Below are 27,494 nucleotides of genomic sequence, written 5' to 3'. Positions count from 1 at the left end.
CATGTCAGCATGTCAGAGAAAGGGTCTGAAGCTGAGGGAACAGTGGCACTCACACTGCAGTTTCATTCATGGGTCTTACCACAGGTATTTCCCTGGTTCAGAGAAGGCTGGGTGGTTGAGAATTTTCCCCAGAACTGGAGAAATAACAAGTGGCTCTGAAAGAAGCTTGATGGTTGGTTCAAAGAGGGCTTTCCATGGTAAGCGGCCATGTCGCTTATGGGCTTCCTCATACCCACGGAGTTCTCCGGGCACGCCAATCCAGCGGGGACCTGAGGAGCACAACAGCAGTGTCACACCCCCTATGTCACTGGCTTGGGGGTTCCACCTCTCTGAAAGCTCTCCAATCAAAGTCTGAGTTGGTAGAAGCAACCAAGGCTTCTAAAAGCAGGCTTGGCTTGTTTATTTTCCTGTTCATGTGTTTCCCTGTTACCGAACAGTACGGGTGTAGAGAGGCTGGAACCAGGCCTGAGGTGTGCTGAAAGCATAACAGGGCAACAGGCACATGCTGCAGCAAGGGAGGAGGCAGCTGGACACTGGAGACATGGCACTCATGGGGCCTGGGCAAACACCAGAGCAAGGGAAGCAGTGAAATTCTCTATCCCTGGAGACATTAAAAAATGTGACAGGACAATACTCTGGGCAGCCTCAGCAACACCTGACATCACCCTGCTTTGAGCAGAACTCCAGCTGTCCCTTCCAACCAGAGTTGCTCCTGATTCCTCTTCAGGCTCTTCCAAGGATAAGAACATCTCCATAAACTAGGACACACCCCAAAACATAACATTCTAGGGAAGGGGAATTAATACAGCAAGAAATGTGGAAAAATCCAAGATGTGCTGCTAAAACAAGAGTGCCTGAGCCCAGTAACTCAACTCCTGATGTGCCAGTGTGCTTCCCCAATCTATGGACATGGGCAAGCACATGAGATTGTTTTCTTTTGTTTCTTGAAAGCTAATGATCAATTTTTCTCTGTAAGAACTTTGGGGAATGAGAGCTTTGGGAAATCAGTCTTGAACTGCAGACTTCCTATGGAGAGGAGTTATATTGTGACATTGTGATTTCTCCTCATGCTGGCTCCCCATTGCCTTGCTGGTCATGCTGCCATTGTTATTACCAAACAGGAATTTTTATGGACCTAGTATTTTTAGTTACTTTTGCAAAAGGCAATCCAGGTAGAGGGTGTTAAACTAAATAGAACTCCAGATCAAGTCAGTGAGGTGCTCAGTTCCCAACCCTGAGCTCTGTGCACACCAGGAGGGCACACAGCTCTGTCCTTACCAATGGGGAAACCAGCACCACAGCCAGACAATAAGTTGTGAGGAAACACTCGTGGGACTGTCTCGCGGGCATTGATCACCTCAACTGTTCCTAGAAAGAAGAAGAGGGAAATGCATAATGTTGTTTTCCTGAAGCAGGTGAACATCACACTTCAGTCAGCTGTAGAACTGCACGTGCTGCTGGCCCAGAGCTGAGCTGCTCTGGAGCCTTTTGCCAGATGTGCCAAGTGCACCTGCAGGGCCAGATGTCAGCACAACTTGTCCTTGACTCTTGTGCTTTTTTTTAGAGCAAACCAAGCAGTGCCTACCTAAAAGTACTGAAAGTACAGGGAGAAGGCCAGGACTTGTCTCCAAGCAGCAAAGGTTCCCCCCCAGAGTTCATGGGCTGGGACATGCTGCCACACCTGCAGGTTCCAGCACTTCTTCTACAGATGGGACATGTCAGAAGCATAATGTGAGCCTCATGCTCCTGGGAGGGCCATTTGCCAAATGATGATGAGGCAAGTCCATCATATTTGTAGCCCTCTATGTATCAGGGAGCTTGAAAGGACAAAAACAAACCCAAACTCAAACCCCACTTGCATACACTTGTATTTAAGGTCTAGCCTATCACTTTACTGCTTCTCTGCCTTGTATTTATCTGTCCCAGTCCCAGTCCACAGAGCCAGCTGTGCTGCAGGAGCCCACAGTGCTCCCTGGTGTACCAAGCACCTGAGCTGTGCACAGCCACAGGCACGTCTGTGCAGCAGCATAACTCAGGTAGCAGAGGAGGATTGCTGTCAGGAAACAAAGTTCCATGGCTTTGCCAAAAGGAAAAAAGAAGAAAAATATAGGGGGTCTGCCAAAAAGAAAAAAGAAGAAAAATATAGGTGTTCTGCCAAATTAAGCTCTTGCATAAGATTCATCCAAACAGTTCCAGATTTGTGACTCTGTGAAACTACTTGGCAGGGATTTTAAGACTATTGTATTGTTACAGTATTCATTGTTGATATTCCTATTAGCTATATAAGCTCTGGGGTTTTTTTGGAAGCCAAGACTTAGAAATTCCCACATTAAAGACATAAAAGCAAGAAAACAACACCAGAGTTTAAGCCAAACACAGAAAGGCTCCCCGGCAGACACTGAACATTGCTAGGTTTAGATTTCTGAAGTGGAGATGCATCTCCTGGGACAGGAAGTGTCACCACTGCTTTGGGGAGTCACACAGCACTGGTGACTGCAGTGAAAACCTCAGGGCCAGCAGGCACTGCCAGAGCTTCTGGGGCAGCACAAGCCCTGAAGTGCCATCCCAAGAGCTGAGGCACCAACAGCCCAACACTGCCAGCACACTGCTCCTGCTTCACTCAGCCACTCACACCTGGCTGCAGTCAGCTGTGTGACTTTGGAATGTACTTTGGGATTGCTTTGGAGAGGGAAGAAGAGGCAAACTCAGCTCATTTTATACCAAAGCTCTTTCCTCCACACACACGTTCTTGCTGTGAAATGACAATCACAGCTCCCTGTGGTGGATGCTTTGGATTAAGAGCACAAGTGTGCTTTGTGATGCTGCTTTTATATTCAAAATATTGCTCTGAGAGAACAGGCAGGATTCTGATTTCTCCACAGCAGTTGTGTGTCTGCAGAGGGACAAGGCACCAAGGAGAGGCCAGGGCAGGGCCATACCTGTGCTGGCATTATAGATGGTAAATATGACCCCACCACCCAGGCCTGAACTCTGAGGGTTCATCACTGAAGTGCAGATCAAGCCAGCAATAGCAGCATCCACAGCTGTGCCTCCACTTTTCAGGATGTTCCTGTGGTGGGAAGGGAAGAAAAAAGACACTGTTAAAATCCAGGAATGTCAGAATGGAGGAAGCACATGAAAATGTCTCCTTGGGACCCCTGCAACTTGAAGAGAGCAGCTGGGAACACTGGGTCCACATGTCAATTAGCTTCATTGTTCCTACAATGTGACTTCCTGGGCTTATTAACACAAAAATGCCCCCGACTGCTCCCTGTATTCCCAAAGACAAAACCAACAAAGAAACAAAAAACCAACCAAACAGGAAACTAACCCTCAACTGCTTCTACCAAGGCACAGCAACATGGAAGAACACAAAAGCATTAAAGCAGCCTCTTGCTGCTGACAGCAACGAGGTTCTGTAAGAGAAACGAGGTTCTGTTAGAGAAACGTGTCTCAACAGATGCTTCCCTCAAGAACATCTGAAAACTGTAATTTCCTTGCAGTGGTAATGGGATGGCATTTCCTGCACAGCTTGCCAGTGGCCAGCACTGGTGTTTGCTAGGAAGGTTCCTAGCTGCTTTATTGGGTTATTGCTCAGATAAGGCAAAGCCAGAGGGGAGACTGGAGTAGTTCATTAATTGCAGTGCAGCTGATCCCAGAGCTTGCATGGGAACACAGAGCACACACAGAGACTGGTGTTTATTTTCCATCCACAGATATGGCTGGGACCTGCTGGGTCTGGGAACAGGATGCTGCCAGCAGGCAGGCTGATTGTAGCTTTCCTTTGTTTCCCCAAATGCCTCAGACCCACTGCCTGTAAGGAAATGACACGTGGACAAGTGGGAAGAAAAGCTATAGTAGGGAACATCAGGCTTTCTGTTTGGGATCTGCATGCTTTTGGCCTCCTGGGAGCTCCCTGGCTGTAGCTCTGAACATGGAGACTGAGGCCCAGGCTCACCCATCCAGCCCCTTGCAGCAGGGGATGGGCTCACCACACCAATGTCCCTGGGAGGTGCTTTTCTGAAACGGAAGCTGTTAATTGCTGACCACAGAAAGGACACGAGGGCTTCCTAAAAAACCGGGTCACCTCTGCAGAAGACCCAGACGAGTGTTAGGCAGTTGGAAGAAGAGGGAAGGACTGCTACACTAACCCAGGACAGTGCTCCTCAGAGCCCCTGGATTGTGTGATCTGTGAGGTAACACATGTACAAAGCCTGGTGGCAGGTGTGAAAAGCGACACAAGGAAAGGCATGGTTTTGGCAGTGAAATACGGTTTTCAAAAGAAGCTTGGAGATGGTATTGTGCACTTTTCAATGCAATACATTAAGGCCTTAACATGGAACATCAGGTACATTTCCCATAGCCTGAAAAGCACCATTCTCACCCAAATTCACAGCACATTCACACAGGCCTCCAGCTTTGACACCTTTCCCTCCAGCTTCTGCAGAGACTGAAACTCAACAGAAAATACACTGAGCTGGCTCTTGGCGTGTCACATGTGACTCCCTGTGCGTGGCTCACTCCCAGTCACAGACCTGCCCGTCCCTGGAAGTGATGCCTGGGGAATTTAGGGCCATTATGTCCCATTACTTGGCTTCCTTTAGGTGGATCTCTGTTGCAATAAGCTTAGTTATAATGCAAAATCCTTAATCAAGTTGTGGTCTCCCTAGAGATACCAGTGCTGCATCTGACAAGACCTGATAACAATGTTTTGTCCTATATCCTTCCTGCCACTTAGCATTAGGGTTTAGTCATTAATGGAGTTTCCTTATAGTAAGGAGCAGAAGAGGGTGTTAACAACCAAGTCCCATTCCAGCAGCAGCAAACAGGGATTCACCTTCCCTGGAAAGGGTGATTGATTGATGGCACTTGGCTCACAGCAAAGATGGGCTGTGCTGGACTGCAGACCAAGAGCTCCGCTCTGCCCTAGGCTAGAGAGAGCCCTGAAGCCCCTTTAAACACACTGGAACCATTTATTTTCATTGACTTTTATTGACTTTTTATTGACTTTTATTTTCTGCTAAAGAAGGCTGGGGACTGGGAGACCACCCATTACACAGCAGCTGCCTCCTTAGGATTTATGAATAGCAAAAGCAACAACTGCTTCTGTGAAAAAGGGCCAGTTACCAAATTTAAAATGTGCAAGAAGGGAAACCAAATCCTTTGGGATGTAAACATACTTCAGAAATCTGCTGGGCCATCACTGAAAAGGATTTTTGCATCACATTCTCTGGTTAGAACTGAGTTTCCCAGGGCTGCAGACATTTTCTGACTGTTAAAGTCTCACCATTCTCACCCTCCCCACCACCTTGTCCCCCCGGGTGGTGTTGATTTCAAAGAAGGCTGGTTCCCAGGGTTTATGCTAGGCTACACTGGAGAAGCGGGATCAGAGATGGCTGCTGGGCCAGGCCAGGTTAGCTCACCTTGCTGCAGTGAATCCCACCACTGGAAATGAACATTTTTCCTAAATCTGTCCCTGACCTTATGCTGGCTCTTGCTTCTGCTATTTGGGAAACAAAGGAATGTAGAGCAGTGGATGACAGAGCTCAAACAGCACACTGGTAGGGAATATAGAGCTTTTTTGCATGCTTGATGAAAAGAGCCTCTTACAGGAGAGAACAAGCAGTTCAGCGTTGAAGGTAAAGTTTGACTACCTCTTACTGTCACAGGGCAATCATCTCCTGTCTCCTCAGCACTCTTGACATGAGGAGAAATTAATGAGGTGGACTGTGGTATCAAATCCATACCCTTGGGTAAAAATTGCTCTGATTCTCCTTTTAGCCTCCCATCCCTCTTCATCAAAGTGTTTCACTTCCTTCAGGGACAAGTTTTCTCCCAGGGCCAGACAGCAAACTGGTTGCTTTCAGCCCCCAGTTTCCAGCAGAAGAAACACAGCAATACACCCGACCTTGTTGAGCACTGAGAGCTGGGCACTGATGGCTAAGGGGAAGTGTAGCTCAGGACCTACCAACGTGGATGTGACAGGCTGAAGGCTCACTGAGATTGCTCTTGCACTTTCTGCAGGGATCCAAAGAGTTGCATAAAGATTTCAGAAATCCAGAGTACACAAACACAATCTCCAGAGCTGGGAAACACATGGGCCCTGAGGAGTTTTCCCCAACCCACTATCCCATTCATTGAAATACAAGATTCCTCCTCGAGCAAGAGGTTTATTTCAGTTATTCTCAGTAAGTTCAACTGACAATTCTATTAGGAACACATAAAGACTCCCAAATGGAAGAATCTTAAACCAACAGAGTATCATGTAATTTCATTCCTGACAACTCACAGAGCATGTTTTGAGTTTATCTTTAAAATAAACAAGATTTTTTAATTAAAGAGTAAAATCTGTAAGTAAATCAGAGATTAGGTGCTGCTTTTAGATTCTGAGGCTTTAGGCACCAGACCAGTTCTCTGAGCATCCCCCACATGGATTCCTGTGAGCTGGGGGGGATTTGCAGGATGAAAGGGATGGCTGTGGGGAACAGCCTGGGGTCACAGCAGGAGAGAGGTTCTGCAAGGTCAGTGAGGAGGAGCAGGGACAAACCAGCCTTGTAGTGTGTCTAGGGACTGGCAGCCAGGGTTGCTTGGCTTTGCCCTGCTCTCACCTTGTTGCTGAAGTGTCACATGAACTGCTAGTTCATAGGTAGGGACAGCAGGTCCTAACGAACAAGACTGTTTTCAGAAATTGGATTTTATTGCTACTGCTGTGACAAAATTCCTATGGATGCTAAAGTCTTATTCAGCAAAGATTAGGCGGGAAGCAGCTGGATGATCATCATCTCACAGTGCTCCCATCAGGGACCCTGAGTCAGCCTTGAGGAAGCCCTCACCCTGCAGTCACACAGGAAGGTCACAGAGCAGAGCAGATGGTTCTGAAAGGCTGAGCCCTGGTCAGAGGCCGTGTGCTGTGGCATCCTTGCAGTGTCACTGCAATGTGAGACTTCCTCACCAGTGGAACAAGTCATTTTCTCACCTTGCAGTTTGCTCTGAGAGCTAATTTAGTGCTAAGAGCACTAAAGAGCATCATGTGCAAAGAGCTGAGAGCTTAAAAAGTGACATACAGGTATAACAGCACAGAAATGTCTGTGAGAAAATTAACAGGATCACATGCAGTACAGAGCAGGCAATAAGCTTCCCAGAGAGAAAAATGAAGCCACCACTGTGGGCCAGTGGAACAGAGAAAGAAATAAAACAACAAGGAAAAGAGCAAATATTATACAAAGCCTCTGGTCCCAAGCTCTCTCGCAGAGGAACATTTTTATAAACAATTTTACTTTTGTTATAATCTTTTACACACAGTAGAAGCTGGGAGAACAGCACAGGAGTTTGTCTCATTTCCAGTCTAAGGACAGTGTGAAATGAGCACAAAAAATTTCCAAGAATGGCTGGAGGCAAAGGCTACCAGGAAAAGCAGCAGCAATCATGCAGCAGCAATCATGCAGCAGCAGGGGAGTAGAGCTGACCACCAGGCAGAATGTGAGCATTAGAGCCCAGGCAAAGGAGAATAGCCATGGCTGGAGATGTCCCAGAGGCTTGGCAGAGCTGAAGAAGAGAGCAGGACCTGATGTGCAGATGCCCCAGGATGGGCAAAAGGGGGAAAAAACGAGATGGGAAGGTGGAACAAGAGCAGGATTTTGTGGAGATAATTGGCAGATTATTTGTAGGAAATTTAAGTTGGTCCATCGGACTGGAGGGACAGCACAGCCTGTCAATAAGGGTGCTGGAGGTGCAGCTGCAGCAGTGGTGGAGGCTGGGGAAGCCTGTGGAGCTTCTTGCTGAGAGAAGGAAACAAGTGAGAGCCCAGCAGCAGTAGCCAACTAGACAAAGCTGCTCAGTTGTCCACTGACCACAGACTTCTGTGGCTCTCACTTCAACATCTTCCAGCTGATTATACACAACATCAAGTTAAAGTTTACAATAGCTGCAAAAACAAATGCAGTGGGTTTCCCCAGCAGATTCTTTGGGCAATCCAATTATGAATTTTCCTCTTTTTCCATTAATAGTGATTTTTAAAATACTTCTGCTTTTTGAAGGACTAACATGTGGCTTCACGTAAAAACCCCATCTCACAGCTTGACATATGTGCAGCCACAGTATATTTTCTCCAGCTACTCACAAATGCTATGCTAGCACATCATTGCCAAAATCAGAGGTGAGACATGGCAAAAGTGTGGTATTATGGCACCACATCTCATTTCACTCCCCCAGCCATGAGGAAGAGCACACAGCTCCAGCATCCATCACTGGAGCATCCAGCATCACATGCAAATTTCTGTCCTTCTGCTTTCATGGATACAAGCATTTAATAATTGAAAGAACAGTAAAATAATAACGTGGGAGTTAAAATGTTTGAGAGACAAGCTTTGCACAAACTGAAGGTGTACAGCCTGGGCATCTTGAAAATTTTTTTAACCTACATCTTTCCAAGTGGTGCAAATATATCTTTTGTACTCCTACTTTCTTGACTCAATTTCGATTAAATCTACTCTCTGCTTTTTTCTTCATAGCAGACACACTTGCTGCAGGCTTCAGTCCAAGAACAGACCCCCAAAGGGCAGAGATTCCAGTCCCCCTTTCCCTGCTTTCCCTTCCTTGTCTCTGTGGAAGCCTGACTGCAGCTCTCTGCAAGCTCTTCCAGCTTCTTAATTTATTCTAAGTCACTTATCCGACAGACCTATCACGCCATAAAAAGTAAACTTCTTCCTTCCCCACTTAAAACCAGCATTGTATACTACAAATATTTATACCTTCCAAAAGGCCGAGGGTTTGCACAGTTGCAAATTTTTGGGACGCTGCAATGCAAGTAAGCATCAGGCACGGAGGCAGAGGCTCCGGCTGGAGTGACCGGGAGCAGTTCGCACAGCCCGGAGAGGGGATGGAGCAGGACCCAGCTCACGGCCGTGGTCAGTGCCTGTCCCGTGGGCCAGCCCGAGTCACGATATCGGGGAGCCGAGCGCCCCGTGCACCTACCGGCCGATGAGCGAGCAGCTCTCGGTGTCGGCAGCCACGGCCCCGTGCAGGTACTGCTGCGGAGCGCACCTGGGCTGGCTCAGGATGACCACAAGCGTCACCGCCGCTACCAGCACCGCCAGGGTCAGCAGCACCAGGCAGCAGATCTTCCCCGTGGACATGGCTATTCCTGTGCCGCCGAGCAGCTGTGGGGCTCTCAGTCCTTTCGAGGAGACGCGTGCCTTGCCCGAGGGGAAGTGGATATATCCCGAGCTGCGAGGGAGGTCCCACTGCACTGGGTTCTGCCCCCAGCGATTACATTCTTTCTAACATTAAAAACTGCTAAAAAGCGTGTGCTTTTGTCTTTCCTACTCTCTTAGGTGGGAGGGGCTTTTCACTCTCCTTTATAAACTTTTCTTGCAGATCCACAATCTACCCCTTTTTTGTATGTGTCTCTGATGAAAACATTAACACATTCACTCCTGAAGCACTTCAAAGAGAAATCTCCGCACTACTCCTCGGCTTCTCACAGCCTCTCTGGCTTCCCATGCTTGACACCAAACAAAGGTGGCTTCTGTGAATCACGGGAAAATTGCCTCAGACCTACACTGCAAACTTGGGGTGTTTTGTTTCTGTAAAACTACTCAAAGAAGTAAAAGCTGAACATATCGTACAAAGCTATAACTTTCATATATACTATTAGTTTACTTTATAGGTTATTATAATCTTACTTACCTTTTTTCATATATACATCTTGCCAGTGTCCACAGCTTACATCTTCTGTAAATGAGCACAACTAGAATAAAGTAGCACTTTGCAAATATTGGTGCCCAGAGCACCAAGAGCACTGGGGTCGTCTGTGCACAGCTGCTCACCAGGACAGACCTGATCCCTCACACAGCAGTGATGAGCAGCAGGAACTGCAGCCCAGTGCAGCTGACCCAGCTGGGTCTTGAGCAGCCTCTTAATTACACAGTTCTCCTTGCACTTGAGAAGTTAAAGACAGAGCTCCACATCTGCCTGCTGTCTTTCTAAAAGATGTTACCTGTGATCATTCACTGCTATTTGGGAGAAGGGAATTCACCTGTGCAGATTTACACATGTAAATCTACACACAGCAGATTTTGAACTTGTCCCACTAAACTTTATCTTATAACTAAGAAATACTATTTCATGTCATATCTCAATAAATGAATTTGATGGGCTAGAATGTCTTTTTTTGTGGTTGTATCTTCTCATAGATTACCTTGGAGAAGTGAAAATAGTTAAAGAAAAACTTGGCATGTGTAAACAAGCCTCCTCATCTCTAATGTGACTCTTCACTCCATTGCAAAACATTGATGATTTTGTACAGTTTCTCAATTCCTACATGACTTTGATGTTCCATTTTTGAAAAATTACAGTATCACACTTAAAGAATCATCATCCTGCTGTTTCTGGGAAAGCTCTTCCCTTTAAACTCATAGCAGGACTGACCACTCAGTACCAGTAAGACAAGTGGATTTTGCCTATTCACTTTCAACAAATGCTGTGGAGAACTCAACTGTAGCCTCTCCAAGCTTCCAAGATCATGCAACCAAAAGACAAATTGGATGTATTTCATACGCTGTTTGTCCCCTCCTCAGCCATGATTATTTATAACCCAGGAATATCAATTAACTCCATATGATAATCAAATAACCCAATAACAGGCAATATTCAGGGAGTTTATTGTCCAGATTTTCTAAGGGACATGGCTGTGAGTTCCATAGTTGATGTTCATGATCCATTTTTCTCAGTATTCAGTCCATTTTTCTTCAGAAACTGCTACACACTAAACTTTGCACATTGTTTTCCTTTGCACACAAACAAGTTTATTTTATTGAGGGTCATAGGTCTGCTCCCACAAAAATCAAGTGTTCAGGCATCTGGAAAAATAGATACCTGGAATCAGGAAATTCTGGTACTCAAGAATTCCTCATTCATATTTCTCTTTCCTCTGTCATTCCTCAGAATTAAGGATGACAGTTAAACCCATAAACTGGCCTGATTCAGGAAAGCCAAATTATTTTTCTTTTGTTACTGAAATCAGAAAAGAGAAATATTTTCCTAATTTACTCATAGATTTATGCTTTGCTGAGATTAACATTTAAGTACCTTCTGAATCAAGATTTTTTTTTATTATACTTTTAATTTAAAAGCATGCCAGGGAATAACTCTCACGCTTCTAGCTGAGAAACTTGGCAGTACTTCATTTCAAGTGTTGAAAACGCACTTCTGGCTCCAATGTAATGGCTAAACAGAACTGTCCAGCAAAACCTTGAAGGGTTGGAGGGTGATCACAAGCATTCCATGCTGTAGAAGCACAGCAGCAGGGCAATGACAGATGACTGAAGAGGACAAACCTACATCTTGAGGACAGCGAGTATCAACAGTCCAATACTACTCTGGCACTATTTTTCTCAACCACACGGTCCTTCAGTTTCCCACTTACAGAATGTCTTTTTGTGGGCTGTAAGTATGAGCAAAGGGAAAGCACTTGAATGGGACATCACAGGACACACACCATTTTTCACACCACTGAAAGCCTAAAGGGACCCTAAAGAATTTCAGGGACTCCTCTGTCTTTGTTGAATTTTTCGAGGTTAAAGCAGAGCTGCTGCCTCCTTCTTCCTTTCCTTCTGGTTACAAAGTAATTCCTGTTGCAAATGTTCTGTGGAACCCAAACCAGAACAACTTCTATTTCACAGTGACATTGGCCCAGTGAAAGTCAACTTTTGCACAGCTCGACTCAGTGGGACACATGGCACAAACCATTGCCCAAGGGAAACTCTTCTCCGTTTACTTTATTCAATGAGGATATCCAGGCACAGTTTACTGCAAGTATCAGCACTTTATTCTTTCTGTAACACTGCAGCTATGCTCAATATTAGATTAACAGTGAAACCTTCTGATTCAGTCCTTAACTCTTGGGTGCCCTTCTGGACAAAATCCAGCACTTTTCTTAAAGAGTGAACCTCATTAGTACAATTACTATAACAGCTGAAAATATTGGCAGGAGAAAACAAAAGGGAGCTTTGTGTGCATCCAAATACACCAACAGCAAACTCTGCCTGAACTCTGTATTGTCTAAAATGGGCTGGAGTATTACATTAGTGACCCCAAAGGATATTTGTGGAGGGTTTTAACCCCCATGGAAGCACTAAATTCACTGAAAGTGAACATCATATATTTAAACTATAGAGTGTGTGTGTATCTATATGTAACTACCTATACAGCTGCCGTCATATGCTTTATATGACCTCAGTGAGCCCAGCCAGTGAGTACTGGTTCTCTGCCATGCTCATTCAAGAGCTGCCTGGATCAGTTTGCTCACTGAGTCCTGAGCAGGCTGGAGCTCCCTTGGTCTCCCCAGAGCCCAGCACAGGGCAACACGAGCTACTCTGAACACACGAGGGAAGCACTTTAGCTGAGGAAGCTGAGGAGTGATTTTGCCAGGGATCTTCACAGAAGGAAGTAATATGTTCAAATCCTGAACTCTGTAATAACAAAAGCCTTAGAAAGATGTTCAGAAAGAGGAGTGCTGTTGAAATACAATTTAGAAGTCAAAAAGGGAATTAATGAGGATGAAAACCCAACACCAGCAAATCTCTGGCTTGGACAAAGTTAAGGGGAATGGCTGACAAGCAGCAGAGCATCATCCACAGGGACCTTGCTGAACTTGAACAGGAACCTCATGAAGGTAGAGAGCAGGGCAGAGGTCTGCACACAGGCAGAATAATGTGCTCAGCACAGGCTCTCACGTGGGCTGCTCTCCATGTTGGAGAGGGATCCAAGTAAATGACTATTTAAATGCTGGCAAAACCCACAAGCTTGACTGTGTGTTCTCTACATGCTTCTCCAGCCTCTAAAATCCTGATTCCCAACTCCACAAAGCAGAGACTATCCCTACCAAATGATCCCACTTCTCCCTCCCCCTGCCACCCCCACACTCTGGGTCCCTGGTCCATGTTCTGGCACCACACAACCAGTCAGTGCAAGTTCACACCATGCAGGACATGAGGGCAAACTCTCCATGGGTTGCCCATACTGAGCCCCAGGCAATGGGGATGTGATATCTGCATGAGGCTGTTCCTGCAGCTGTTACAACATTTTTCTTTTCACTTTTTACTTTTTTTTTTTTTTAAGTTCCTGGTGTTAAGGGTATATAAAAATAATAGGGACTTTTATCTTAAGAGATCATCTGAAAACAACCTCATCCTCTCAGTAAAAGGAGTAGGGATGGGAAATCTTTTCTAAAAATTCCCCTAAATGAGAACTGAGGCTTTTGTGGATTCCCAGGTAAATGACAGAGCTGCACTGCTGTGCACAGAGAGGTTTTTCCAAAGTGCTTAATCACACTGCAATTTCTGAGTCAGGAATCATGACCAGGACTAGCATCTGGATTTCATCTCCACTCCAAAATGAGCATGACTGGTGAAATGGAGCCAGATAGATTGTACTTTCCTGTGAAGTCAGCAGGTCCCACCTCTGCCTATCCCTGCAGCTCTTCCTAAGAAATGAAAGCATCCACACAGCATCCCTACTGGAGTCCTGCAGTTTACCATCATCTCACTGGAATCCAGTGACATCCGCTTGCATCAGAGTGCTGAAAGGGAGAGTAAGGGAGACCATGTGCAGCTGGTGCAGGAAGGATAGGAAGGGAGCAGGATGTGCCTCTGGGACACCAGAGCCAGCCTCTGCTGAAGAGACAGCCTCACACTTCCCTCATGAGTTCCAGCTTAAACACAGCCTAAGAACTCTGCACCACTGCCCTCTCCCTGCTGCACTTCCAGCTCTTTGGAAAGGATAAATTCCTGGGAATAGAAGCCAGATGTGTGAGTGCTAGAGGTCAATAAAGATCTCAGAGAGCGAGCATTTATGGAAAACCAGAGCAGGCTGAGCTTCTCCGCAAGGGAGTGGAGGAAGAGCGGGTTCTTTACTGCCCTTATGATCCTCATGCACTTCACAAGCAAAGCAATGGAGAGACTGACAGAAGCATAAAGCAACCCTTGCCATGTCCTGGTGCAAAAATAAAGGTCATTGGTACTGTGCAACTATAGATGTAGGCTCCTAGTTCTGTCTTGGTTCCAGGGATAACAGAATTGCTTCACAGTAACTTCCTTTTCTTCTGAATGGCCCTGGGAGTTCATGGGAGGTAAACTTTTCCTTGTGCAAGAGTACAAGAAACTGTTTGCTTTCTTCCCTAGAAAGTGGAAGAGCAGCATGCAGGAAAAGAGAAAATCAGTCTTGTAGAGTTTGTTTTCTGTACTTTTCTTTTTCCCCGTTTATCTTTCACTTCTGTTTTACTTGGAAATTCCCTGATATTCAAATATGGTGTTTCCAGGCTGTTGCACAATTCCCTTTGGAGCTGTTGTATCACTTATCATTAGCCACTTTCCCACACTCTGATCATTGTAAATGTCTCCTTACTCCCTTCAAAATTTTACACTCTTTCTCTAGGGACATGGTGATATTATAGTCCCAAAATTTACTCAGCTGGAACATGGGATAGAAAATGCAAGAAGTCAAATTCTGATCACTCATGAGCATGAACAATGGGAATGGGAAAAACCCTGCTTTCCCATATTCAGAATTTGAATATTCATCTTCATCAGTGTTAAATATATAGTGTAAGAATACCTGAGCTGAGATGCCTGAGTAGTACATATTTTTATTTCAACAGAAAATAAGCTGTTTTCAGAATTTCATGCATATCGTCCCCTTCTTTTCTACCTTGCATATTTAATTTTAAGACCTTTCTTTGTACAACAGCTGGTTAAGTTTCTTATCATATTGAAGCTTTATCATTTTCAGCTTATCAGATTGGAAAATGCAAGTAAGTTATTATCAGCAATGCATTCTAGTTCTCAAAAATAATGTGGTCCCTTTCCAAATCGTGTGGCAGTACCTGTACCAGCACAGTACATTTCACAAACCTCTTCTGGATTCAAACCCTAAGCCAGTACTGTAATGTGTAGATTTCCACAGAAACCATCAAAAGAAAGGTAGTTGCATGAGGAAAAAGGTTGACAAGAAAACACTGAGGGTTTGTGGGGGGTGTTGTTTGGGGTTGGGTTTGGTTTGTTTTCTTTTTTTACTTGAGTTGTTTGTTTGTATTTTTGGGGGATTTTCTTTGTTTTGGTTTGGGGTTTTTTTGTTTTGTTTTGGGGTTTTTTTGTTTTTGTGATTTTTCCAAAAAAGCAGAGCTGCTGGTCTCCACACCAAATGGCAGATGGAAGCAGCAGCATTTAACAAAAAGAAACAGTTTCTACATGATGCATGCACCAGGGTCACTGTAGAAAGGACAAAATAAATAATGCACACAGAAACATCTGGGGTTTGTCTGCAACAGATTAAAGGACTTCCAGCCGTGACTGGACAGTGTGTCCTAGTTTAATGAAAATTAAATTAATTTCAAAGCTTTTGGAGCACAGAAACAGGATCACAATTTGCATCTCCAGAGCTCCATGCTAGTAGGCAGAATGGAAAATGGACATGGTCCTTTAGCCTCACACATCATCTTCTCTGAAATGCAGGAAATCAAAATCCAGGTACTACAGGCACAAGGCTGATGGCATCTTGGCTTCCCTTCTGGCCCTCTTCTCCTTTCTGTCTGCACCAGCAGTTTTCACAGTGCTTCCACTTTCACTGCCTAGTTCCAGCAGAGGCTTTTGGATGCTGTACCTGAGCAGTGACCAAACTTTCTGTCACTTCAGGCCCCTGGACGAGTTACAGAAATCCACAGCTCTCCTACCAGGAGACTCCAGGTATTTCCATCACATTATCCCATCAGCATCTGTCCTCCTGCCTGCTGCTTTCTTTCCTGAGATCTGCTTCCTGCCCACACAGCTTTCCCAGCTGGCAACTCCTGGTGCAGCCTCTTGAGTGCTGCACAGCCATAAAGCATTCCACACCCAAAACATGTGGAATTCTTAATCAATTACAGAGATCCTCTGGCTTGCCCAAGAACACGGACGGTGCCTGATTACCAAGACTTCATATCTGCATTTTCTGGGACAGTTGGTGCCTCTCTCTGATGGCTCCCTCCTGACATGGCCATGCCTCCGCCACAGGGACAATTATTTGCTTTCAGCAGCTCTGCCCAGCATCTATCACCTCCTGGAATGGGAAAACTTAGTCCTTCAAATCAGGCAGCCATCACCAAGGGCCAAAGAAACAATTCTTCCAGACTCAACCCTCAGCAAGCCCTTTGCTCCTGCCAAAAGGTAACCAGCACTTTTTCCTTCCTTTGCCTATTCCCATTTCCCACTGCCTGGGACAAGTGAAACCCAGCTCCTGAATGTCTGTCTCTATTTCACATCACGTGCTAAAATGGTGCCACATCTCAGTCCCGGAGCCAGCTTGGACTTTCCCTCTTCTGCTTCCTCCCCAAGGTCTGACACTTGCTGAGAATGGAGGGCAGATCTGTGCAGGATTTCAGAAAGCTGCCAAGCCTGGATTCTCAGCAGACTGTAAAGGTTTTATATTGCCTTGCCTGCCATGAAATTCAGTCAGTCTGAGCAGAGTTGGACACACACATAAACACACTCATCACACATGCATTAGTGGCCAAGATTACCCAACACCATATTTTGGAGGCTTGTTTATTCAAGATCAACCAAATAGCCACTTTGAAAACATAAACACAGTAAAAACAAAAGTGTTTATATTGTGAAAATGTTTCTATTCTCCATAAATTTTTTAGAAAGAGAAAAAAATTCTAAAACCCCCTGAAACAGTTCAGTGTTCAAATGTAATATATGTCTATATAATGTCTGTATATATGTCTGTAATAATGTCTATACTGCACAGACCTGTCCTGGTTTCGTGGTCACAGATATTATTTCATCTTAAGAAAATTAGTCTCGTTTGTTTACATTTTCATCCTTTCTAAACAATAGGCTTAGATGTTGACTATATTTATATTAGAACAAAAAATCAGGCAGGTGGGTCAAACTGAAAGCTCCACAGTTCCTGTCTCTGACAGCAGCCAGCACTGGATGCCCAGGGAAGACTACAGCAGGAAGAGTGCAACTATAAATGTGCAGTGATTCTTCCCTAAATGCTCTCTCAGCCATCAAATACTTGAAATTCAGAAAATTCCTGAGCCACAAGTGCCTCTTTGTATCTGGTACCCCTTGATAATTTAGTTTAATGGATTTTTCCAGTGTCATCCAGATTCTGATTTACAGGATGATAAAACATCTTCACTTTGCTTCTTCCCTTCAGGCTCATCACTCTCGATCCCCCAGACTGCTGTTACTGCAGCAATGCAATAACAGTGGTGAGTGTCTGCTTTAGGAAAACAGGACTTGCCAGAATAGCTCTTCCTGACCCACAGAAACACTGGGGAGACTCAGTGCTGCCAGGCCTGTCACCTACAGCTGCCCCTCCAGCGAGCCCAGAGCAATGAGAAGACCTGGAGAGAGCCACTCTCAAAGCAGCAGCTTCAAAAACCCACTGCAAATCGTGTCCCCTTTGACACTCTCTTGACTGCAGCACCTCGAGCCATGGAGTTGCAGGGAGCAGCTATAACCCAGAATAAAGACTTTGGGAACATTACCCTAATGAGCAATCAGAGGGAAAGAAACGCCCTGAGGCTGAGAGAGCTGCCTGTCCTCTGACCCTTTGGGCAACTGAGCCAACTTCTCAGGGCTTTTCTGAAAAACAGGCTGAAGTACAGTCACAGCCCAGCAGGAGTCCTAGAATGTGAAATATAGAGGGATTTATAACAAGAAAGAAAAAGGGAAATTTAGTCTTTCAAAAAAACACAGGCTTTATCCATTAAGCCACAACCCTGTACCTACAGCCAATGCTTAGCTCATGCCTCATGGATGTGTTGGACAGTTAAATTGGATCTCCTATTAAATGCAAATATGTTATGACAGAGGAGTTCAAGATAAACACAAAACCATCTCAAATCATAGCTTGCAAATTATAAAGTTCATTTCCCATGACCCACTAGAAGCCCAAAAGCAAGTTCCTATCCTGGTTGTGTTTATGCTGACACATGAAGTCACCTGAGATTTAAGGTTTAACTGTCAAAGCAACAATCACAACACAGGCAGTAGCCACTCACTGAGAACATGTGATAGACTGGAAATCATTTCCTACAGAGAACATGACAGGCGTAATACTTACATCAGACTACAGTTAAGAGCTCTCCTCCATAATAGCCAGTTTCCACAAGAAATTAAAGATGGAACTTGCTTTTGAGTCCAAGCAGCTCCCTTGGTGGTTCCCCAGTGACTCAGCAAAGTGATGATTAATGGTGACTACTTGCTGCAGAGGACAGGTGTCTACATTTCTGAAACTAATAGTTAGTCACTGTCACTGTGACTAACAAGGCTGGATGTTGGAAGTAGCCCTCAGGCACCTCCTTGCTCCAAGCTGACGCCTGCTCCTTTGTGACAGCACAGCATGAATTCTCATCCTGCAAATACAGCTCATGTAAGAGAATAAAAGTTTTGTTCTTCTTGAAGTTGTGATTTGGCATTTCTGATAGCCATATAATGTTGGTAACAGTAAAATGATGTCAAAGCTGGTGTTCAGTCACTTCCTTTTGCTAGAAGTAACAGGAATGTGAAATCCAAACACTCAGAGAGCAGCAAATAACAGTATGAAATGGACAGCAATAGGCAAGGAATTGCACAGCCACAGCTCAGTGATGGTGGGGAAGCAATGTGAATGCCCAGAGGTTAAACCATCATGGACAGGAAGTAAGGAAGTATGGAACTGGAATCTCTCAGCATGTTAGAAATATGACATTAATTCTAAGGGTCAAAAAGCTGAACACATTTCTGGGAAATAGAGAAGAGTTTAAAAAAAAAAAAAAAAAAAAAAGATACAGGCTTAGAAACAAAGTACATTAGTGAAACTGGGAACTCTGCCCTCTCCCCAGACCTCTGCACAATTCTAAACACAATTTGATAGTAGGTCCTTTAGAAGGATGCAATGAACTTAATCTCTATTTACATAGGAGAGTAGCTCTGTCCCAAGAAAAATAAGTGGGTGCTGAGGGTTGTTGTGTTAACCCTGGCTGTACCAAGGAAAAATCCATGGCATGGTTCTTTTCCTCTCTGGCAGCGACAGCCCCAGTGCTTTCAGCAGGAGTGGAGACCTGCTGAGGGCTGCTGTGCAGAACCTCTGGCTCTGTTACCCTCCTGGTGACCTGTGGTGCCTGGATGGTGCCGGTGTGGGCACCATCCACACTGAGCCCAGCAAATACAGCTCAGAAGGAGGCAGAGGGGAACAAGGCTCTGGCTGAGAAGGCAGTGCTGGGTTAACAGCTGGACCTGATATTTTTAAAAGCCTTTTCCAACTGACATGACTCTGTGACCTCACTGTGTCTGCCTAAGAGCCACTAGACCCCATCCTTCACTACCCCTAAGATGTCCCTTATCATGGGGCACTCCAGTCCCCAGTCAAAGGATCACGCAAGTAAAAACCCTCATTTTTTTGTGGTGTCACCTCTGAACTCCAGTCCTGCCATGTGGCTGAATTTCTCATTGCCAGAGCCATAATCTTAACTCTGAACCTTGACTGGGCTCTAAGCCAGGACAGCAGCCACACTCCCAGGGCACATAGTGAACCCTACCAACAGGCTTCCCACTGTTTTGACAACCCCCCTCGAGTGTCCCTGTCTCACTCCACATCTAGATTTCTCTTTCTTTGGTTCCTAACTCTAACTCCATGTCTGTACTGAGACTTACACAGTAGAGACTTACAGTGCAAAACCTGGGAAGGTTTAGGTGGGAATAGACCCAATTGTCCCCAGAGGCAGAGCTACTGCTGTTCTCCAGTGATGCTTTGATGAGTACTCTGTCCTATCAGGTGGGCTGTATTTTAAGAAACATCTGTGCAGGATCCATCAGTGCCTCAGGGCATTTAGAAACTAATACACAATTTGGTGAATAGATGAGAACACCTACAGGAAAAAGGATCTTCCCCAGGCTGTTCCTAAAGCATTGCTTCAATAAGTCTTGATATGACACCATGCTTTGTGCTGCACAAAAGATCTAGAGAAGATGACTGACAGGGCTCCAGGTTCAGCAATAGCTCATCTGACATTGATGGGGGGGATTTTCTAACCCCTGGAGCTGACCAACACTCAGAAATTTCTGGGATTTTCTGCTTATGTATTTCCATAACTTTCAGCTAACATCACCTTAGGTACTATAAGGTTGGCAATGTCTTTTTCTCCTCTATTGTGGCTTGTTCAGAAACTCCTAAACTTCTGAACTTGAAGAATATAAGAACAGGATATGGAGGCATAAGGTACCTGCCACACAGTCTGAACTCTATCCTTGAATGACAGCCCAGTCCAGGCACAATTCCTACTCTCAGTCAGTCTCTGAGCTCCCTATAACAGGAGTTGTTGTTAGTTAAGCCATATATTTATACAGCACAACAGAAATAACCCCACACATGGCACTTGTCTGAATCCCTTCCTCTTTATGCAACAAACTGTATTGCACTTTAACCAACAGCAATCCTACAAATCACAAATCACATTCATTTCGCACCACAGCAGGAATAAAAATTTGTATTTCCCCTCGGGCAAATGTTTTACTTACTCTCCGAACTTGCATCATTTACAGGCACCTATTGTGACATTCACTATTCACCATTTCATATTTAGATGCAAGAGTGTAAAGTTTTGGTATTTTGGAGAAGAGAACAATGTGCTGTTCTGTTTTTTATGGTATTCCTGTAAGCCCTTATGTACTGTCCAGCACGAGATATGATCCCACTGTCCTCCCTACAGGTATTACAGGATGACACACAATGAAGGACTGTAGGGTTTATTTTAAATCCAGTCTCATGATACAAAATAAACTTCAACCAGGAAATCTGGCAACTGAGAATTTTACAAGCATAGGATGAATTGTTGGTTGGTAATCTATCTGCTCTGTGTCCTGCTGTCCCAGATAGCAGGCATGAGCCTGGAGCCCCTGCACACAGTTTGCTTTTGGTTGGCTCTAACACCCCAGGGACCTACTGGGTCCCAAATTTTAGTTCTGGGGCCCATTTCTCAGTTCGGTTCAGTACTGCTGGAAATACACCAAGAAATCTGGTTCAGGATAAAAACATCCTGTTCAAGACAGTTTTTCTCATTTCAACATTTCAAATGTTCTTGAATGCTTGGCTCAGCATCCAGAGCAGAAACTCTTAATTCCATCTTTAATTTCTCTCCTGTATGACTGGGAGATTTTATCAAGACAAGTTTGGTTACACAATTGGGCCCTTGGAATGAGAAATAAAATTAAAGAAGTAAATAATGGTTCATGGTAAATCTGTTACATCCAAAATGGTGTTACATTAGAAAAGCAGATTCAATTCCTGTACTTCAAGGAAACAAATCCATCTTCCATCTTCAAGGAACAAAAAAGCATCACTTTCTGAGAAGTTAAAAATCATATAAATCCAAACTATATTTAAAAGTGTATTTGACTAAATACAGATGTCAATACCATGTCTGTAAGCATCTTCATGAAAACCTGTGGCCTCCCACATTGTTAAGCCAAATTAAAAAAAGGTGGACAATAAATGTGAGTAGATTTGAAAGGTGAATCTACACCAGAAGTTGTTCATTATTCACAGAAGCTTCTTACATGAGTCTCTACTTTCTGCCTCAGGGGATCTTATGTGTTTGTTCTTTTTTATAGTCTTTTCTGAGGTCCTGTGACTGATCCTCCTTCATGGCTCCATGCAGTTCCCCATCCATGCACACTTCATTGTGCTTGTCAGGCTGAAGCAGCCAATATCCAAGGCTTTCAAGTTTCACCTCGTGGTCACTCACCCCAGCAATCTACATTGATTTCTCTCTTCTTGACTGCCAGGAGCTAAAAACAACATGCTCTGAGAGCAAATTATTCACATGAGTAGAAGGCTGCAGAATCAGAAAGGATAAAGATGAAAGCCAGTTGGCAGACAGCCATTAGTGGGAGAGATATTCTGCTTCCAAAATATGGCTTTCAAAGGAAAGCAAAGATTATTAAAGGTATCATTAAATTGATTCTGTGCTCTTTAAGAATGGCAGTATCTGGTTTTAACTGGAAAGATAAAAATAACATGAAATACTGTATCAGTTACAAAACCAACCAGCTACAGCTTATTTCATTCATATTATAGCTCTGAACTGCCTCCCTTCCTAAGGTTATTATTTCTTCTTTATTATATTTCATTTAATTAAGCAGCTAAGAGCTGCATTTACTTGGGTTTTTTTGAGTACTGGGGTTATAAAAGGACCTGGACGCCAAACTAATGCAAGGACATCTTGCCATGGTGATAGCTCAGCAGGTTCCTTGGGAATACTCACCTAACACAAATCTTGTAGCTAGAGAAGCTGCCTTTCAGGAACACAGAAAGAGTGACCACATTCACAGGTACCCAGCACTGTGGAGCAAGGACTACCACTGTCCCTCTGCAGCAGGACAGATGCTTCTCCACCACCCTGGTGGATATCCTGCAGTTGGGTAGGCACTTGGAAATGTGCCAGAACACAAAGAGGTCTCTGCTCTAAGTGAGAACAGCAATTACCTGACAAATAAAGATTCTCCCTGGAAGGCCCAGATTGCACAGCTGGAAATGCACGGGATTTAGAGGCTGATTTGGGGCTCTGTAGCAAATTCCACAGATAGAGGAGCATTTAATCAGGAGCCCACTCCTCCCCTCAGGCTGTGTGGAGCACAGGGTAGGATGCAGGTGAAGCCAAAGGCAGCCCCCTCCTGCACAGTGCCCCACGAGCAGAACTGCAGCTCATGAGGAGAAGGTGACTTTGCTGTCAGTGGCACTGTGCAGAAACCTGGTGAACTGGGAAATAGGAACACAAATTTGGCAAAGCATAAATAGAGAGCTCCTACTGCATGCTTCAAGTATTAGTTAAAGCTGAGCAAGTCATCCTTATCTTACTGGAACAAGATCTTGTTTAAGAAACAGGGAAATCTCTAGAAATGAAAGCACAGTTATCAGCTTGAAGCACTATTTCCTTCAAAATCAACAGGAAAAGCTTCTCAAAAATGGCACAAAGCATTTTCTTGCCCAGGCTAACCTTAATTAAAATCAGAATATGGACCACCAGCAGCTAGAATGGAAAATGGTACTTTAAGTGTGGCTTTACTTTTCAAAGTCCAATCCCAGACCTCAACCACTATAATAAAAAAAGCAAAACTCAGTAATGGTCACCATATGCAGCTTCCTCAGACTCCTGATCCAAGAGTTGCTTTATCCCCCTGCATAATGCATTATGTTCACACACTCTGCCACCAGTACTCATCTTTTATCCCAAGTGTTGAAATACTGAGATTACTTATGCCTCAAGCTCCTGGATTCCTGTGATTGTGCAAGAAATCCAATTTTAATTAAAAACAAATTTCTAGCGCTTCATATGGAGATGAAAATCTTCAAAATGGGACTGCCAAAGCTGCAAAACGCCAAGTACCCTTAAACAGGCACAAAATACCCTGCTTATTAAATCAGACTATTCTTAAGGTACTTTCAAGACTGCAGGAGGCAAGCTGGAGCTCCTGGTACCATGCTGTCATACAATATCTCAAGCAATCTCTGCCTGCAGAAACCAGGCAAAAATATAACAAATTTGTAGAAATCATTAGGAAAAATGATAGTGGATGCCCAAAGAGCTGCACACACTCAAACTGTGTGGAGATGGGGATGCCTCATCCTGCAATGGTTCAACACTGCCAACATCTCCTTCACAGGAGAAGCCATTACATGCACTGGGTGAGTTCATGTTTTCTCAGACTACACATGAAGTCTCATCTCCAGCCATGTGGAACTCTGACTGACAGCCTTAGCAGGCCTGTACAGGTCAGGAACAGTAGAAAGTTGGTGTCTGTATGAACTGAACAGCTTTGGAGACTGAAGTTACTTTGATTGGGCTATAAACATAATGACAGTTCTGAAAATTCGCCTTTTCTCCCCACCTGTATGAATCCAGGCCCTGTTCCAGATGGTTTCTCATTAACTGGTAGTCTGGTTTTGTTCCCATCACAGCTGAACACACTGGATGTTTTCTAATAATTTCACCCAATTCCTGACATATCAACACCCAAATAATTCTCCAGCCAAAAGAAAACATTTGACAGACCTCCACTGTTAGAACACTCTAACCTGTACTTACAGGAAGAGACTAAATTAATCCTGTAAAAGCCAAAAGGTCTATGTTACCAGATGCCTATGTTATGTCTCTAAATTAGATTATATCTAATTTGTCTTTTCCCTTCATTAATCAGCAAAATCAGGTTAAAGTTACAATCATGTGTTCCTAGCTTGGACTTGTTTGCTGCATCTGAGTCAGACTTCAAGAGAAGCTGGAGTGTCCCAAAGCTTCTGTTTCTCCCTCTGATGTCCACCAGCTCTATAAAAGATGACATCAATCACTACAAACATTTCATTTTGAAGGGGAAGAGCCACTTACTAAAGCCTTGATATAACCAAACTTCCCATCAATGCCTGTGGATGGTGCAGTGGATGCCTCATATGGATTAAATCAAAGTTTTTTAGTACTGCTTTCAGAAAAAAAAGCTGTGTGAGCTCCAGAGCCAGCACTGTGAGCACCAGAACCACACAGTCTGGTTCTTTACTTGTCCCAAATGTTTAACCTGAGCATCAGCAACAGTGCAAGCTGGTATTGGAAGATTTAGAGACTCTCTTTTCTTCATGGATTTTCTGGTAAGTGGGTGCTGTATTAACTCAATCTTCTATGCACAAATTGAGTTATTCATCTTTATAACAGTTACATTAACCTAATTACCTCTGTACAGTTTGATTGATGCTCTAGTGATTATACCAAGGTGACAAAATGTGAGGCTACCCTGGAGAGCTCTTGGTATGGCTGGTTAGTCACTTCTTTGCCAGTCAGAAGCCTCTGACACTGAATGATAAAAACATAAAACAAGCCCAAAACCATGGAATCCATATTTGCAGAAAACAGCTCAGCCTCCAACTCCCTCGGGGATACTTCTCCTAGGAAAAACATACCAATAACAGAAAAAAGCCTTTCTTGTTGCTGTGGCTTAAAGGCAGCTAAAATTTGGGAGGAAGGGGAAAAGGAAACCTAGATAAGTGGCATATCAGAAGAAACCCAGATAAGGTGACTTTTCTGGACTTTGGTCTTTGCATCTGCAAAACAGGAAAAAAGTACATATACAATCTTGATATATACATGTGAAAATGCTCTAAGAGGGATAGTGAACCTATACCATCCATTTCTGTAGGTTCTAGAGCACACCAAACTGTCCTTCCACAGTTGTTCTCAGCAGTTCTATTAGTGCTTAAAATAATTTGATACATTTCTCCCATTCAGCATCACTGAGCAACTCCAGTGTTGTGTCTCCAAATTTTCACCCAATCCTTTATTTCCTCTTGCATTCTTTCTCCGATCCTATCACTCACTGAAAACACGCCAGCTCTGCGTTTCCTTAATTCCTGACACTCACACATACAACTTTCACAGCCAAATAAACACTCCGCAGAATCTTTGCCATCAATCCCAGCAGCTTTTCCGGGAGCTAAAGCAGCTCGTTATCCCCACCTGGAGGTCGGGCCGACCCCTCGAGGACCAGCGCTCACTCACGGCAGTCTCTGTCCGCAAAGGGCCGTGCTGGACACGGCAGGAATCCCACCCGGACACGCACACGTGTGTGCATCACACCCAGCACAGGACACGCACACACGCTATGGTGGGGACAGAGCTGTCCTTTTGAGCAGGCCGGATGAAACAGAGATTTTTGGAGTTCACTTAACAAAATGAATTAAGCATTTATATTCTAGCTTGTAGAGTTCTGTGTTACATTTTAACCTTTTACTTAAGAAACCTCTGCCATGGTACAAAAGGGCATAAGAAAATGCAAATTTCTGAAGCTTCTTACATAAAGAACAATACCAGAAAGGACCGAAGACACAAAGAGGCTCCTCTGTCCCTAAGTTTACTGAGACTGACAGACGTACTCAGATCAGCACCAAAGGACCAAAAGTGCACGCACAAAAGAGAAAAGTTCACAAGTTCAACCATGAGGAAGACCACGATCTTCAGCCTCAAGAGACCACCAGAGACCCCCGCAGGACCACCACGGCAAACCACGCGTGCCCAGAAGGGAGTGGACCTATTTAGCATGAGAGGCGAGGGCAAGCGGGGCCAGGGGTTGAATATGCATGGCAAGTTGTTCAGTGTAGTGCATATGGAACAACTTTGGGAATAAAGGTGTGGGTCAGACTGAGGCTTGGGGCACAGGTCTTTGGAGAAATTTCTCACTTATGTCAGGTGCTGACAATACATACCCACTTTATAACTACCCCAATTGTGGAGTCTATTTATTTATTCCGCATATCGCTTCACGGAGGTGTGCGCTATCAGTGAAGTCTGCCTTTGCCTGTGTTATGGTTTAAGAAAGACATTTAGGGAAGTGACACAAAGTTTCTAACCCCTAGAAAGATAGACAGGTAGCTTTTAAACCTACTTTACCTTTCTCCTAATCCTATCTTAATGCTTTTGAAACAGAGATTTTTGGAATTTACTTAAGTTAATAAAATAAATATCACTTCACTTTTTCTCTTCAAGCCAGGTCTTACAAGCTCTCAGAGATAAGCATTATACCCTTGATAGCTCAGTTACCGCAGGTGGCATAAAAGAAGCAGGATGGCTCCTGTGACAGTGTTGGAAACAAAAAGTTTTATTAAAAGACAAAAATAAAAAAGCTCTTTACAGAGAAAAACCGAGCCAGGGCAAGAGGGTCTTGCTCCTGCTAAACACTTCACAAAAGCAATTTACTTCTTTTGTTCTCTTCTTTTCTAGGGAATTGCTTAGGCAGGACCTTTTGGCTCTTGTCCAATTAGCTATCCTTAAGTTTGAGGTGAAGTCTCCAAGGTCCTATGAGCTGTCTTTTAACCAAATTGAGGAGAGAAACTTCTGACTTTTTTTTCCTTTTTAAGGGGACAAAGGGTAACTTGTTTACTCCATCAACAGGAGGCACATTCCTAAACTATCTCACAACAAAAAGTAAGCACACTAGTAATTAACCAACTCCAAACCCACCACACTCGTTATTACATTAACCAAGAAATCTCAACACTAATAAGACCTCAAATTAACGAACCAAAATTACAGAAAACGTTGATGAATATGTATTGGCATACAGTGCGTGAGGCAGAGTGAAAAGCCCTCCCAGTACCCTGGTCGGTTTTGCTTATGCTTTATACAAACTTTAATCATACTTAATGAATCACTACCGAATTTTTGTGTTGTATTCATTTATATAAAATTTCAGCTCAATTAAAATTGCTGCTAAATTCAATTTTGTTGTTTATTAATTAGACATAGAGAACTCATTCATAACAGAAGGGAGCTGGGGGTCATGGAAAGTTGGATGTGAGTCAGCATTGCCCTGGCAGCCAGGAGGGACAGCGTGTCCTGGGGGACACCAGAATCGCCAGCCGGGCAAGGGAGGGGATTGTCCCACTCTGCCCTGCACCGGGTAGCCTCACCTTGAATGTTGCGTGCT

The 27,494-nt window shown here is 44.2% G+C and overlaps 1 protein-coding gene across 2 annotated transcripts in view; it reads right to left on the bottom strand.

Annotated features, from left to right (window-relative positions):
* The window catches only part of GGT5 (gamma-glutamyltransferase 5), a 35,772-nt gene that overhangs the window by 7,211 nt on the left and 1,067 nt on the right, over window positions 1-27,494 (bottom strand). The window contains exons 1-4 of one of the 2 annotated variants that reach the window (XM_030285651.4): window positions 8,974-9,303; window positions 2,940-3,070; window positions 1,279-1,368; window positions 80-269 (exon numbers count right to left, since the gene is read on the bottom strand). In XM_030285651.4, the coding sequence (XP_030141511.4) occupies window positions 80-269; window positions 1,279-1,368; window positions 2,940-3,070; window positions 8,974-9,134 (572 nt within the window). In that variant the 5' untranslated portion in view covers window positions 9,135-9,303. Of the gene's footprint in view, window positions 1-79; window positions 270-1,278; window positions 1,369-2,939; window positions 3,071-8,973; window positions 9,304-27,494 lie in introns of those variants that run through there. The other variant, XM_030285652.4, reaches the window with a different exon arrangement.

The sequence above is a fragment of the Taeniopygia guttata genome, chromosome 15, assembly GCF_048771995.1.
Source record: "Taeniopygia guttata chromosome 15, bTaeGut7.mat, whole genome shotgun sequence".
In the NCBI taxonomy this organism is placed as follows: domain Eukaryota; kingdom Metazoa; phylum Chordata; class Aves; order Passeriformes; family Estrildidae; genus Taeniopygia; species Taeniopygia guttata.
This window is presented reverse-complemented; position numbering and strand designations above follow the sequence as displayed.